General features: G+C 41.2%; 1 protein-coding gene across 1 annotated transcript in view; it reads right to left on the reverse strand.

Annotated features, from left to right (window-relative positions):
- Window positions 1-14686, reverse strand: part of LOC140191450 (enoyl-CoA hydratase, mitochondrial) — a 33113-nt gene that overhangs the window by 3074 nt on the left and 15353 nt on the right. The window contains 1 exon segment of the mRNA XM_072248915.1: window positions 5070-5201. Within this exon segment, the coding sequence (XP_072105016.1) occupies window positions 5070-5201 (132 nt within the window).

A 14686-nucleotide genomic window follows, 5' to 3' on the forward strand; every position in this document is an offset into this window, starting at 1 on the left:
GTTTCAGATTTCATGTTCTTTTGTCTGCAATCTAAGCCTGATAATACATTCCCTTTTAAAACTTGAGATAAAAGATTGGAATCCCAAATTTGCAGATGATCAGGCCGACATACGCTGCTCCGCATTCACAGGGAATCCCATAAATGTATATCGGCCAGACAGGGTGCATGACGGAAACCCGCATCAAGGAGCACAGGAGTTGTATCCATTTGGATTACCCAGAGAAATCGGCGGTAGCAGAATATTGCATTTGCAATAGCCATAGAATTGACTTTGACTGCACAAAACTACTGCGCTATGCCAATGACTTTTAGGACCATCTGGTGAAGGAAGCCATTGAAGTAAAAGTAGAGAAAGAGAATTTTAACGACGACTAAAGTCTCTAAGTAAGAACTGGAATTTGATTGTAAACAAGGTAGAATGGTGGAAACCTGATTGGATGAGGAGTAACCAATCAGGAGAGAAGGATGATAGAGGTATAGACATGCTCCCTGATGAAAATGGCAGAGTTTTGTCATCGAAACATCAGTTAAAATCAATACCTGTACCCAGCTGGAAACCCGAGAAGAGTTTCTTCGTCATAAAAGGAAAGGAACCTCGCATCCGGAGTTTCTCTGGTTAGCGGACGATTTCCCTCCACGCCTCTCTGACGCAGTGAGGAACCATGTACGAGGCAATTTACAGCAGTGGTTTGTCATTGCCTTCTGCCAGGTGAGTTTCCAAAGGGATCACCAGTTCATAGCCCAGCATGGATGGGAAGCGTGCAGGGGAGCCGGCTGGATTCGAACTCGGGACCCTTCGTCCCGAAGTCCGTCACTGATGCCACTAGGCCACTCGTCATATACCCCAGAAAAGCACTAGGTTCTTTTTCCATTCATATACATGTATATCAACTACTTTTTGAGAAGTTTGAGGAGATTTGGTTTGTCACCCAAAACACTCAAAAGCTTCTGCAGGTGTACCATGGAGAATATTCTGACAGGCTGCATCACTGTCAGGTTTGCGGGAGGAGCGCAACTGCACAAGATGAAAGTAATTTGCAGCAAGTTGTAAAATTAGTCAGCTCTACCATGAGTACTAGCCTCCATAGTATCCAATACACCTTCAAGGAGCGGTGCCTCAGCAATGTGGCGTCCATTATTAAGGACCCCCATCACCCAGGACATGCCCTCTTCTCATTGTTACCGTCAGGAAGGAGGTACAGAAGCCTGAAGGCACACACTCAGCGATTCAGGAACAGCTTCTTCCCCCCGACATCCAATTCCTAAATGGACATTGAACCCGTGAACACTACCTCACTACTTTTTTTTATTACTTACTGTAATTAATTTTTTTCCTATATTTATCATGTATTGCAATGTACTGCTGCCACAAAGTTAACAAATTTCATGACATATGTCAGTGATATTAAACCTAATTCTGATATACTGTTTGTAGTGAAACTGAGAGGAAGGACAGGCAGATGTTAAGGAAAAATTGCAGTCAGTGGGATGAACTGAAGTGTAACATTGAAAAGGATGAGGAATACAAGACTGAATGTACACAGTATACCGAATAAGTTGGATGATACTGTAGGGCAGTTAGAGATTGGTAGGTATGTCACTGTCGGCATCACTGAGTCATGGCTGAAAGAAGATCATAACTGGGAGCTTAACAGCGGGTGACTTCTTCCAGTTCATCTGCAAAACATTAAATTTGTATCTTTGATGTCTCTTCTTTCCTTTTCGAGGTGGCTGGGGCCCTGTCGGAGTCTTTAATGTACAGCTGCATTCAAACTGTGGTTCTTCACGATGGTGGGCTCCTGCTCTTGAAACTCGCTGAGCAGTCCAGCATTCTTGATATCTCCAAGAGTGGCTGGAAGACAAGCACCTTTGGGGCGCAGCCTTGTGCGTCCTGTGGGCGACTCGATTTCTCACCAGTGTCACTGACTGAAGTGACGCAGGAGATCGGAACATCGAGTTTGGCTGTCGGAGGCTTGTGTGTGTGTGTGTGTCTGTCTGTCAATGAAGGGAGTTTGCTCCTTGAGTCAGGGGAGCTGGAAGTAAGGTGACGCTGCAGACTGTAACATCGAAACAGCGAGCTGTTGGCCTCCCCTCCCACTGTGAAAGGACTGATACCCTTCTCTCCTTCATTAGAGAGAGAGAGAGCGCACCTGTGGGATGTCCAACTGTTAGGATGGACAATGGTTCTTGATGGATCGACGTGATGGTCGTTTTGGGAGCTTTGCAATTGCTTGCATGGTGGGTGGTGGGGGTGCTGATGCTTTCTGCTGGAACAAGTGAGGAGAGGAGGGAGGGCTGATGTTTTTCTGCTGCTTATGTGTGTGTGGGGGGATTTCAGGTTGTATAGTGTATACATTTTCGGATATTAAATGGAACCTTTGAACATCCAAAGATACTACTTGCATCAAAAGGACAGGCAGGTAAACAGACAGGGTGGGGCGGCTCTGTTGGTAAAAAATGAATTCAAACCCTCAGAAAGAGGTGACCTGTAGGATCGGAAGGTGCAGGATCCTTGTGGGTAGGGCTAAGAAACTGCAAGGGTAAAGGGACCCTGATGGAAGTAACAGAATATACTGGCCTCTAACTAGTAGGCAGGATGTGGGATACAAATTACAATGGGAGACAGAAAAGCATGTAAAAAGGGCAATGTTAGGAGAGTTATGGGGATTTCAATATGCAGGTAGATTGGGAAAGTCAGGTTCCTGCTGGATTCCAAGAGAAGGAATTAATAGAATGTCTATTACTTGGCTTTTTAGAGCAGCTTGTGGTTGAGCCCACTAGGGGGAAAGCAATTCTGGATTGGATGTTGTGTAATGAACAGGATTTGATTAGGGAGCTTATGGTAAAGGAACCCTTAGGAGACAGTGATCACTCTGAAGTTGAGAGGAAGAAGGTAAAGTCAGATGTACCAGTATTACAGTGGAGTAAAGGGAATTACAGTGGCATGAGAGTGGAGCTGGCCAAAGTTGATTGGAAGGGGACATTATCAGGGACGATAGTAGAACAGCAATGGCTGGAGTTTCTGGGGGGTAATTTGGAAAGCGGAGGATAGATACATCCCAAAGATGAAGAAGTATTATAAAGGAAGGTGAGGCAATAGTGGCTGACAAAGGAAGTCAAAGACAACATATAAGCAAAAAAGAGGGCATATAAATATAGCAAAAATTAGTGGGAAGTTAGAGGATTGGGAAGCTTTTAAAAACCAGCAGAAAACAAATAAAAAGTCATTAAGAAGGTAAAGATGGAATACAAAAGTAAGCTAGCCAATAGTATAAAAGAAGATAGCAAAAGCTTTCTCAGATACATACAGAGTAAAAGGTGAGAATGGTTTTCGTACTACTGGAAAATGCTTCTGGAGAGGTAGTAATGGAGGATAAAGAAATGGCAGACAAACTTAATATGTATTTTGTGTCAGTCTTCACAGTGGAACACACTAGCAGCATGCCAGAAATTGAAGAGTGTCAGGGGGCAGAAGGGAGTGTAATCGCTATGACCAAGGAGAAGGTGCTTAGGAGGCTGAAAGGTGTGGAATTAGACAAGTCACCTGGACCAGATGGATCACACCCCTGTGTTCTGAAAGGGGTAATTGAAGAGATTGTGGGAGGCATTAGTAATGATCTTTCAAGAATCACTAGATTCTGGAATGTTTCCAGAGGACTGAAAAATTGAAAATAGCATTCCACTCTTTTTAAGATGTGAGGGAAGCAGAAGAAAGGAAATTATAGGCCAGTTAGCCTGACTTCGATAATTGGGAAGATACTGAAGTCCATTATTAAAGATGAGGTTTTGGGGTACTTGGAGGCAGCTGACAAAATAGGTCAAGGTCAGCATGGTGTTCTTAAGAGGAAATCTTGCCTGACAAATCTGTTGGAATTCTTTGAGGAAATAGCCAGCAGGATAGAAAAAGGAGAGCGAGTAGATATTGTTTACCTGGATTTTCAGAAGGCCTTTAAGAAGCTGCCACACATGAGGCTGCTTAACAAGATAAAAGCCCATGGTATTACTGGAATATACTAGCAAGGAAAGAAGATTAGCGAAGAAGTGGCAGATGGAATATTATGTAGGGAAGTGTATGGTCATGCACGTTGGTAGAAGGAATAAAGGAGTAGACTATTTTATAAACAGAGAAAATTCAAAAATCAGAGGTGCAGGATTCCCTAAAGGTTAACTTGCAGAATGAGTCAGTGGTAAGGTAGACAAATGCAAAGATAGCATTTATGAGGCATCGTTCAGACTGTATTTGGAATATAGTGAACAATTTTGGGTCCCTTAACTCAGAAAAGATGTGCCAGCATTGGAGAAGGTTCATGAGAATGTTTCCAGGAATGAAAGGGTTAACAAATCATTTGCTAGTCCGGGCCTGCACTCGCTAGAGTTTAGAAGAATGAGGGGGATCTCATTGAAACCTATCAAATATTGAAAACTGAGATAGAGTGAATGGGGGATGTGTGTTTCCTTTAGTGTGTGAGTCTAGGACCAGTGGACACAACCTCAGGAAAGAGGGATGTCCATTACAACAGAGATGAAGAGAAACTTCTTTAGCCAGGGGGTGTTGAATTTGTGGAATTCATTGCCACAGCCAGATGTGGAGACAATGTCATTTAGTATACTTAAAGCAAAGGTTGATAGGTTCTTGATTAGTCGGGGCATCAAAGGTTATGGGGAGAAGGCAATAGAATGGGTTTGAGAGGGATAATAAATCAGCCATGATAGAATGGCGGAGCAGACTCAATGGGCCAAATGGTCTAATTCTGCTCCTATGTCTTGTGGTCATAAACAGAATTTGTTTTAAAAAGTGCTTTAAATGCTCAGCAAGGCCTTTCACCAGCTGAGGAAAGACAAAGGAAGCTTGTCTCATGACCAGCTCAAGTGTTTAGCTAACTATTCAGGAGCACTTAACAAAGACTGAGCTTGGTGCAGTAGCCTCTGTCAGAACCCAATTATTATTTATTGTCTTCTTTACATCTCCATTCAACACGTCTGAATAAACTGCAAATACCTCCTGCTACATTTATGCATTTTCCAGTTGTAGCCACAAAATGATGTTTACTTTATGTTCATAGAAACAGGAGGAGGCCATCCAGCCCCTCAAGGCTGCTTCAGCAAACTTCTTTAAATCATATCCAGCGCAAAAGTTACCTCTTGTAAAAATCAAGAGAGAGGAAGTCAGCAAGTAGTGCAATTCAAAGACATGCAAGTCTTTTTTTTAAAAAGGGGAATAAAAGTAAGTCTTGGGTTTCTAAAACGCCTTTCGTATCTCTTTCAGAATGTCTGTGTGACTCTGAGGGATAGGCCCTGTTGTAATGCAAGAAGTTGCCCAGCGACTCTGTGCATAGCAAGCTCCCTTGGCCACCATTTACTATATTTAGAACCTCAGATACTTAGAGATACAGCACAGTAACAGGGTCCTTCTGGTCAAGTGAGTCTGCACCATTAATTACACCCATGGGCCCAGTTAACCTACTAAGTCAAACGTCTTTGGAATGCGAGAGGAAACTGGAGAATCCAGGAGGAAAACCACATGGTCACAGGGAGAAGGTACAAACCTCTTAGAGACAGCGATGGAATTGAACCTGGGTCATAGTGTTACACTGACTGCTACACCACCGTGCCACCCCATATGACGTACGTAATGCATGGCGTCCTGCAGCATGGAAATAGGCCCCTTTGTCCCAAAGGATGCTGTAACCACTCAGGCACCCATTTAAGGGAGAAAACAATTAAAGAATGCAGAATAAAGTGCTACAATTACAGTGGAAGTGGAGTGCAGGCAGACAATAAGGTACAAGGGAGTTTGTGAAGTCAAGAGTCCATCTTATCATACTAGCCCTATAGCGGGGGGATAGAAGAGAACCTTCAGCCTGGTGGTACGTGCTTGCAGGGTTTAGTATCTTCTGCCTGATGGGAGAAGAGAGAATGCCCATTGTTGGTGGGGCCTTTGATTATGTTGGCTGATTTACCAAGACGGTGAGAAGTGTAGACTGAATCCATGGAGGAGAGAAAGACCTTCAAGCAAGAAAATCTCCCAGGCTTTATATTCTGCAGATAATTCCTCACTAACTAAGTATTAGGTAGTGGATAGTGTGACTGATGTTTGCAACCATGCAGCCTTTATAAAGCTCAATAATTTGCAATTCCTTACAAAATATTTTGGCCTTTGCACACTTTCCTGGCCCATAAACAAATACTGTATGTCCTTATTGCAACACTGCTGAAACCAGTCATAAGCTAGTCTGTTGCAGTCAATTACTTTCAGGCACGGTTCAGCAGCAGTCTTATTTAAGTTATTCTTCAGGTAAAACCTTAATGGCATTTCATGCCGACTCTTGACAGAGGGCACCTGCAGCATTCCACAAATAGCTGTGTAATCAGGAACTGGGAGGTGCTCAGGTAAATTGCACCCACAGAGGAACTGGTACCAAACAAAATGTTGAACACAGGTCTGAGAAGTCCCCTGATCCTGATGAGACCTTATTTTAAGGTTTTAAAACACATCCTAGTGAGATAATTAGTACAATGGTTGTAATTTTCCAAAATTCACTCTGTTCAGAGAAGGTTGCATTATATTTTATAAGAGTAAATAGAACTCCTTTATCAATAAAGAGAAAGAGATAGAAAGAAAGAACTAGTCAGTTAAGCCTTTGTTAGACAGAAGGTATTTATTATAGCTAGGCAGATAAGAAGATTCAAGGTAACCATGAGAAGAGAATGTTGGTTTTTTAGTGGGAAATCACGTTCAACTAAATTATTAGGCCTTTGAAGAAATACCATGTCGTGCGGATAAAGGGGAACCAATGGAAGTACTTACATTTTCAGAAGGAAACAGTTCTGGCAATAATAATAACATCTGCTGTATGAGGTAATATATTGATGGTAATAGAAGATTGGCTGGTTAACAGGAAACGGGTTTCTTTTTCTGTTTGGTAACTTGGTCAGCATGAAGGAATTGGGTTGAAAGGCCTGATTCTGTGCTGTATTTCTCTGCAAGAGTTGATTATCAATGACTAGAGGAAGAAGCCAGAGGTCCATGAGCCAGTCCACAATAGGGGATCGGAGGTGGAGAGGATCACTAACTTTTATTTCTTTCGTGTTAACATATCAGAGGATCTGTCCTCAGAACAACATGTCTTATCCGAAAGAAGGCATGACAACGTCTCTATTTTCTTGGAAGTTTGTGTAGATTCGGCATGACATCGAAAACTTTCACAGATTTCTAAGATGCACAATGGAGAGTATCCTGACTGGTTGCATACGGCCTGGTATGGAAAGACCAATGTGTAGGAATGGAAAAGGCTGCAGAAAGTGATTGGTACAACCCAGTCCATCACAGGGAAAGCCCTCACTACCGTTGAGTACATTTACATGGAGTGCTGCCCAGGAAAGCAGCATCCATCATCAAAGATGGTCATTATCCAGACCATGTTCTTTTCTCACTACAACAATCGGGCAGGAACTAAAGAATCTTTGGGTCTTATACCACCAGGTTCAAAAACAGTTATTACTCTATCCTATCAGATCCCTCAACCGGTGTGGGTAACTTCACTCATCACATTCTGACCTGATTCTACAACCTACACACTCACTTTCAAGGACACCTTATAACTCACCTTCTCAGTATTATTTTTTATTTGCACAGTTCGTCTTCTTTAGCACATTGGTTTTTTGGTCAGTCTTTGCCTGTTTATGTTTAGATTTTTCATAAATGCTATTGTATTAGTTTTTCTGTCAATTCCTACAAGAAAATTAATCTCAAGATAGCATGCGCCAACATATATGTGCTTTGACAATAAACTTAATTTGAACTTGGAACAAGTAGTGAAGTACAGTGAAAGCTTGTCCTGCATAACTATTCATGCAGATCAAATCATTACACAGTGCATTGAGGCAGAATGAGCTAAAATAGTAACAGAATGCAGAGTAAAGTGTAGCTGACCATAAGACATTTGAGCAGAATTAAGCCATTTGGCCCATCAAGTCTACTCCGGTATTCCATCATGGTTGATTCACTGTCCCTCCTCAAACCCATTCTCCTGCCTTCTCCCTGTAATCCTTGACACCCTTACTAATCAAGGGCCTACCAACCACCACTTTAAATATATCCAATGACTTGGCATCTGTAGCAATGAATTCCACAAACTCACCATCCTCTGGCTAAGGAAATTCCTACCTCTGTTCTAAAGAGATGTCCTTTTATTCTGAGGCCGTATCCTCAGGTCTTAGACCCACCTTAGATCCCCTTAAGGAAACCATGCTGACTTTGGCCTATTTTATCATATGTCTCAAATACCCCGAAACCTCATCCTTAATAATGGACTCCAACATCTTCCCAACTACTGAAGTCACGCTAACTAGAGCCTATGATTTCGTTTCCTCAGCCTCCCCCTTCTGGCCGTTATCTTTTAAAGTACCCACTTTCAGTCATCCCTGTAGCCGCTCGACAGGACTGCTTGCCCAGGAGTGAAACATCAAACCTCCCCGTCTGAGAAGCCCTCAGTTTTTCTCAGCTGCTTGTCTTGCATTCTCCCTCTGAGATTGGCTTTGAGGAGATGCAAGCGAGAGTGCTAGGGATGACACAGGAACAGCACAGCTGGTGAGTTTTGGTTGTGGAGTGGGCTGCATGCGATATGCAAGGAGGAAATTGGTGAGCTTCTGATTCAGTAACAGTGTAGTGTGTTCTGCTAACGTTGCTCACAGTGTGTTCTTCAGACTCTGGATACATTTTCTGCCAAGCTATTTGAAGCTGGGCGGTACAGTGCAGATGTAATATGTCTTATTCCATTCATTTTCAGGAATGACTGAAACTGTTCCACTACGAACTGTGATTCATTGTCACTGACTAAGTGTTCTGGAATACCAATCCTTGAGAAGAGGCTGCTCAACATATCTACAGTGTGCAAGGATGTAATGGAGATTGTTGGGAACACCTCCAGCCACTTTGTAGCTGCTTCCACTAATACCAAGAAACTGGTGCCCAGCAAAATCCACATGCATCTTCTGTTATGGAATGCAGGCCATTCCTAGGGATGGAGAAGTGCTGCTGTTGGCGTCTTCTGGACATGCTGGCCTCCCAAATAGCGCATGATGAGCTGTTCAACCTGCTGATATATACCAGGCCATTAGACTAAGCCTCAAGCCAATACTTCCACTTTGACCACACCTAGAAGACCAGCATATAGCTCCTCCAAAACTTTAGCTCTCAACTTGTATGGTACAACAACTCTTAAACCCACAGAAGGCAAATTCCACCAAAGGCAATTTCATCCCAGCACTGATAAAAATGGAGGAACTGGAACTTCTGTTGCACATTCCAGCTATTTTAGGTGGCCACGTAGACCTGAGACAATGTGGGGTCTTTTCTGACTTCCCTTTGGATCATCTCTGCCGTAATAGAGAGACTTCTGATTTGAATTGGGGAGACCATTTCAAGAAGAGTGCCCTCTTTTGTAAATTTTTCAGGTATTTCCTTTTCCAAGAGTAAACAGGACAATCGATCAGCATTCAGTGATTGGTTATCCTCTTGAATTTCAGCTTGTAATTGTGTCCTCTAAGAAAGAGAACTCATCTCTTCATTTGTCCTGCTGCTGTTAGTGGAACACCCTTCTGTGGATTGAAAATGGACACTAGTGGTGGATGATCAGAAATGAGGGTACACTCTCTCCCATACATGTACTGGTTGAAATATTTTACACCCCAAATTAGACTCAAGGCCTCTCTATCAATCTGTGCATTAACTTTCTTAGCAGAACTAAGAGAATATGATGCAGAGGTTATGGGGTGTTTACTTCCATCACTCATAACATGACACGACTGCACCTATAGCATAAGGCAAGGCATCACAGGCAAGCTTCACTTGATAATGTGGATTGTAATGTGTGAGTACAGTGTCTAACATCAGCACTTCCTTTGCCTTTTGGAAAACCTCACACTGCTTTGTCCATTGTCACTTCTTCCTGCTCTGTGGTAATGAGTTCAAAGGGTTCAGCACAGTAGCCAGGTTTGGCAGGCATCTGTTACAGCAATTGAAAAATCCTAAAAAGGACTGCAACTCTGACAAGTTCTTTGGCCTTGGTGCATCCACCACTGCTTGAATTTACTCAGCACACTTGTGTAATCCTCATACGTCAATGGTGTGACCACAGTAAATGATGCTTGGTTTAAAGAATTCACATTTTTGCATAATCTTCTGAGCTTTTTAACACTGTCTTGAGATTTTAGAGATGTTACTTGTCATCTATACTGGTAACAATGATATTATCCAGGTAATACTGAGTGCCTGGGCCAGAGCTTTCTGCCAAGTGCAGGTGCAGATGCTACTCCAAAATTAAACCTATTATAGAAATGAAGCTGGTAAGAAACATTTTGGATTCTTCCTCAATCTCCGTCTGTTGGTACGCCTCTGATAAGTCCACTTTGCTGAAGCGTTTCCCTCCTGAAAGGTTTGCAAAGATATCCTTAATTTGCTTTCAGTTGACTCTATTGCAGGGTATGTTGTGGTATGCAAATGGTGGATGGGTCTCCAATCAAGTTGTGGTTGTCTCAGCCAATCACACCCCACAATGCTGGCCCTCCTGTTTTTACCACATACAAGCCCATTGTTGCATTTCACTGTTATGAATGTCATTCCTCAGCAGTTACATTTTCTCCGGTACAAGTTCTTAGTTGGTTATCTGGAGGCTTCAATTCAGAACCTTTGAAATGCCATTCAAACTCATTTTGTGAAATGACTGAAACAGCCCAGCCAGAATTTAATTCCATTTTAATTAATTTGCCACTCACTTTTGGAGTAAGCTATATTACTTTCCTTATTTTTCACATTGTAAATCCCAAGGCTATCCAGTCCTTTGTCACTCTCACAATTATCAGGTTTTTCCTCAACAGCGTGAAGAATAGTGCTCTTTTTGAAACTGCAAATTGACTTTTTATCTTTTTCTTTTCCTTATGCTGTCCACTTATTTTTGACTACCCAACTTGCTCTTTGTATGTGTCTTACTTTGTTGCATTTTCTTCAAGCTTTGCCTTCAAATCTGCATTGGACTGGTATGTGTGAGTCCTTGCACAACAGCAATAAGACAATTTTTTTGGCCAGGCAGGTTCTGTTTAGGCGTTGCAATTTCATTCATACACACTTTCATTCCTGACTGCAACTGTCTGATGTTTCCATTGATACAACAATTTCAACTGCTCTTTTAAATGTGAGCTGTGCTTCAGTTAAGAGCCATTTTTGAGTGTTTTCTTGTAGGATTCCACAAACGAAATGATCTCTCAGTGCATCATTAAGTCCATCAGTGAACTGCCAATGCTTGCACAATTTCTTCAATTCATCCATGTAAACTGAAATTGACTCCCCTTCTTCTTGATTCTGCTTATGAAGCCTGAAGCATTTTGAAATCAACAGCGGTTTTGGTTCTAAATGTCCCTGCGTTACCTTCACAGTATCAGCAAAGCTCATTACGACTTGTTTGGTTGGAGCAGTCAAACTTCTAAGCAAACTGTATGCTCTTCCACCTATTGCAAACAGCAGCAGTGGCAGTCACTTCTTATCATATATTCTATCATGAATTGTGTAAATGAAGAATGCTTAAACAATACATTTATAATATTATTCAAATATTACTGAAATGTTTAATACACTACAGTCACAATTGCCTCATTTTACCTTTAGAATACTTCTTGTTTGGGATGTATCTATCCTGTGCCTTCTGAATTGCTCCCAGAAATTTCAGCCATTGCTGTTCTGCCATCATCCCTGCTAGTGTCCCCTTCCAGTCAACTTTGGCCAGTGCCTCTCTACGGAAAACAGCTACAGAACATCATGGTAAGTTACATTGAGAGTCCATCTTATCATACTAGGGGACCATTCAATAGTCCTATAACAGCAGGACAGAAGCTATATGAGCCTACTGGTATGTGCTTTCAGGTGTTTTCAGGTCAAGCAGCATCTGTGGAAGCAATCGGTGAAAATCAACGTTTTAGGTTGAGGCCCTTTATCAGGTCAAAGAGGAAAGAAGAAGGATTACTAGTATATAGCAGTATGTCGGGGGGGGGAAGAAACCTAGTTTTCCATTCCCCTTGTTCCCCTTTCCCACTGACCTACCTCCCACACCTTGTTTAATCTGCCCATCATCTCTTCCCCATCTGGTTCCAACCATCACCTACCAACCACCTTCCACTACCCACCACCACACCTCTCTCCACATACATATATACTGGCAATCTTTTTCTCTCTCAGCCCTGATACAGGATCTTGACCTGAAACTTTGACTCACACCTTTTACCTCCATAGATGACCAATTGAGTTCTTTCAACATTCTGTACTTTATTACCAAAGATAACTGTACTTCCACGGCACAGAATGGTCACGCAGCTGAATAGGCACAGGAGTAAGTAGCAGGAGAATTACAAAACAGAAGCATGAGTAGGCTATATACAGTAAGCTGATCTTCTGCCTCATGTCCATTTCCTAGCCCAATGCAAACCAGCCTCAGTTTGTGAACAACGAAGTCCCAATTGATCTCAGACTAAAATGCACTCAGTAACTGAACATCAGCATTTTCTCCAAGGAAGAAAGTTCAAAAGGCTTACAATCCTCTGAGTAAAAGAATTTCCCCTCATTCAGTCCCATGGGGCAATGGTCACAGAGCGGGGCTACACAGCTGGGAATCCCACCATCTCCAAAAAAACCCTATTGAGTTGGTTGAGCTGTTTATCCCAATCCCAGTGAAATCTTCAATCAATGTTTTTTTTTTGAAAATTGCTACTTTCCTTCAAAACATATTTCAATACAAGACCAGGCCCTTTGGCCCATGATGTTCTGCCCAACTAACTAAGCTAATGAAACCAACTCCCTGCTGTCTGCACATGGTCCAAATCCCTCCATTTTCTGCATACTCATGTGCCTGGACAAATTGTGAGCAATGGCATTAGAGACTGAATGTACAAACCTCTCCCATATAAAATAGCCTCCTTTAAAGCTCTGTTTCTCTCAAAAGTAGTGAGCACTTCCAATAATTGTAGGGCTGTAGTTCTGTTTATAGCATTCGTCTGATCTGTTTATCCCAACAGTCAGAATTGATCTGGACTTCTCCATGATTACATAGATCTTCACATCTGGAAAACAGAATCATTTACAATATACATTATCCACAGTCAGTTTACATTCATCAAGGGGCAAAGGTCACTAATACATTTCCACAAAGAAAAGGCACAGTCCAGACTAATGTTTCTATCATTCAGAAGAAAGCATTTTATCTTATTGTACACCTGTTGCAGAATTTTGTAATGTGCTTTCAAAGCTCAAAGTAAATTTATTATCAAAGAACATATATACCACCATAAACAACCATGAGATTCAATTTCTTGTGGGCATACTCAATAATACAATAACCATAATAGAATCAATGAAAGACTGCATGAACAGGGCAGATAACTAGTGTGCAAAAGACAACAAACTGCAAATACAAAAAAAAGAGAAAAAAAGCAATAATATTAATAATAAACATTTTCACTATACTTACAGTATATTAATGTATCCTTTTGGCATAATATCTTGGTTTGAAACTGATCTGGAAAATTTACAAAGAAAAATAAGAACTGAAATGACAAATTTTAGAAAGCACTATGTATGCTCAAACATACCTAGATTTACACGACCTAGGACAAAAGGAGGAAGAGGAATAACAGACATAGAAGTTTACACAATAGTCAGATAAAACTTGTAAAAGTATATTTTCATCGACCAGAACAATATTCAGCACTCCATGCAAGCATATGCAATTCTGACAAGAAGTACACACCACTAAACTTAAATGAAAGTATAACCCAGAAAAATAAGGAAATAATCATGATAGAAGAAAAAGTTAACCAATGGAAGAGCATGACCCTCCATGGAAGACATCCCCACAATCTGAGCAGACTAGATGTCAACAGAGAAGTGTTGAACGCCTGGTTCAGAGTTGGAGACCTCTTCCCAGAAACAGAGGGGTTCATTGTGACAATACAGAACCAGGTGGGTAACACATAAATGATCAAAAATACATAATAAAGGACCAACAAATTCAAGATGATAAATGCAGAATAAGCCAAGAGAAACCAGAAACCATATTACAGGATCATACAGCCATTTAATTTAACTTGATTATTACACAGGCATAATCAAGTGGCAAACATCATTCACTAAAATCTTGCTTTAAAATACAAACATAAAAGACACCATACTTTCCTATAATTACAAGCCTGATACAATTTTAAGAGTCAAGAGTCCTACAAATTATATTATGACCGATCCATAATAACCGGCCGGATATAATATTACAGGATAAGCAAGCAAGAAGAATTTACTTAATAGATACTGCCATTGCAAACACGCATAAAATACAGAAATCACTGAGTGAGAAAAAAACAAGAAATATGATGAATTAAAAGAGAAATTGAAGAATGGTGGAACATAAATAGGGTATATATTATCCCACTAGTAATATCTACAACTGATATCATCCCAAAGTCAATAGCTTAAACAATTACACCCACACAACAATATTCATGTAAACCTCCAGAAAGCCACAATACACACCACTAGAATAGTAAGTTCAAAGCAACTGAGAAATGCTTGGTTATGCCTGAACCTCAGGTTTTGCCAGAATGAGCTAAAAAAAGATAATAATAATAAATAAGTGATAATATGAAGA

The sequence above is a fragment of the Mobula birostris genome, chromosome 1, assembly GCF_030028105.1.
Source record: "Mobula birostris isolate sMobBir1 chromosome 1, sMobBir1.hap1, whole genome shotgun sequence".
Lineage (NCBI taxonomy): Eukaryota > Metazoa > Chordata > Chondrichthyes > Myliobatiformes > Myliobatidae > Mobula > Mobula birostris.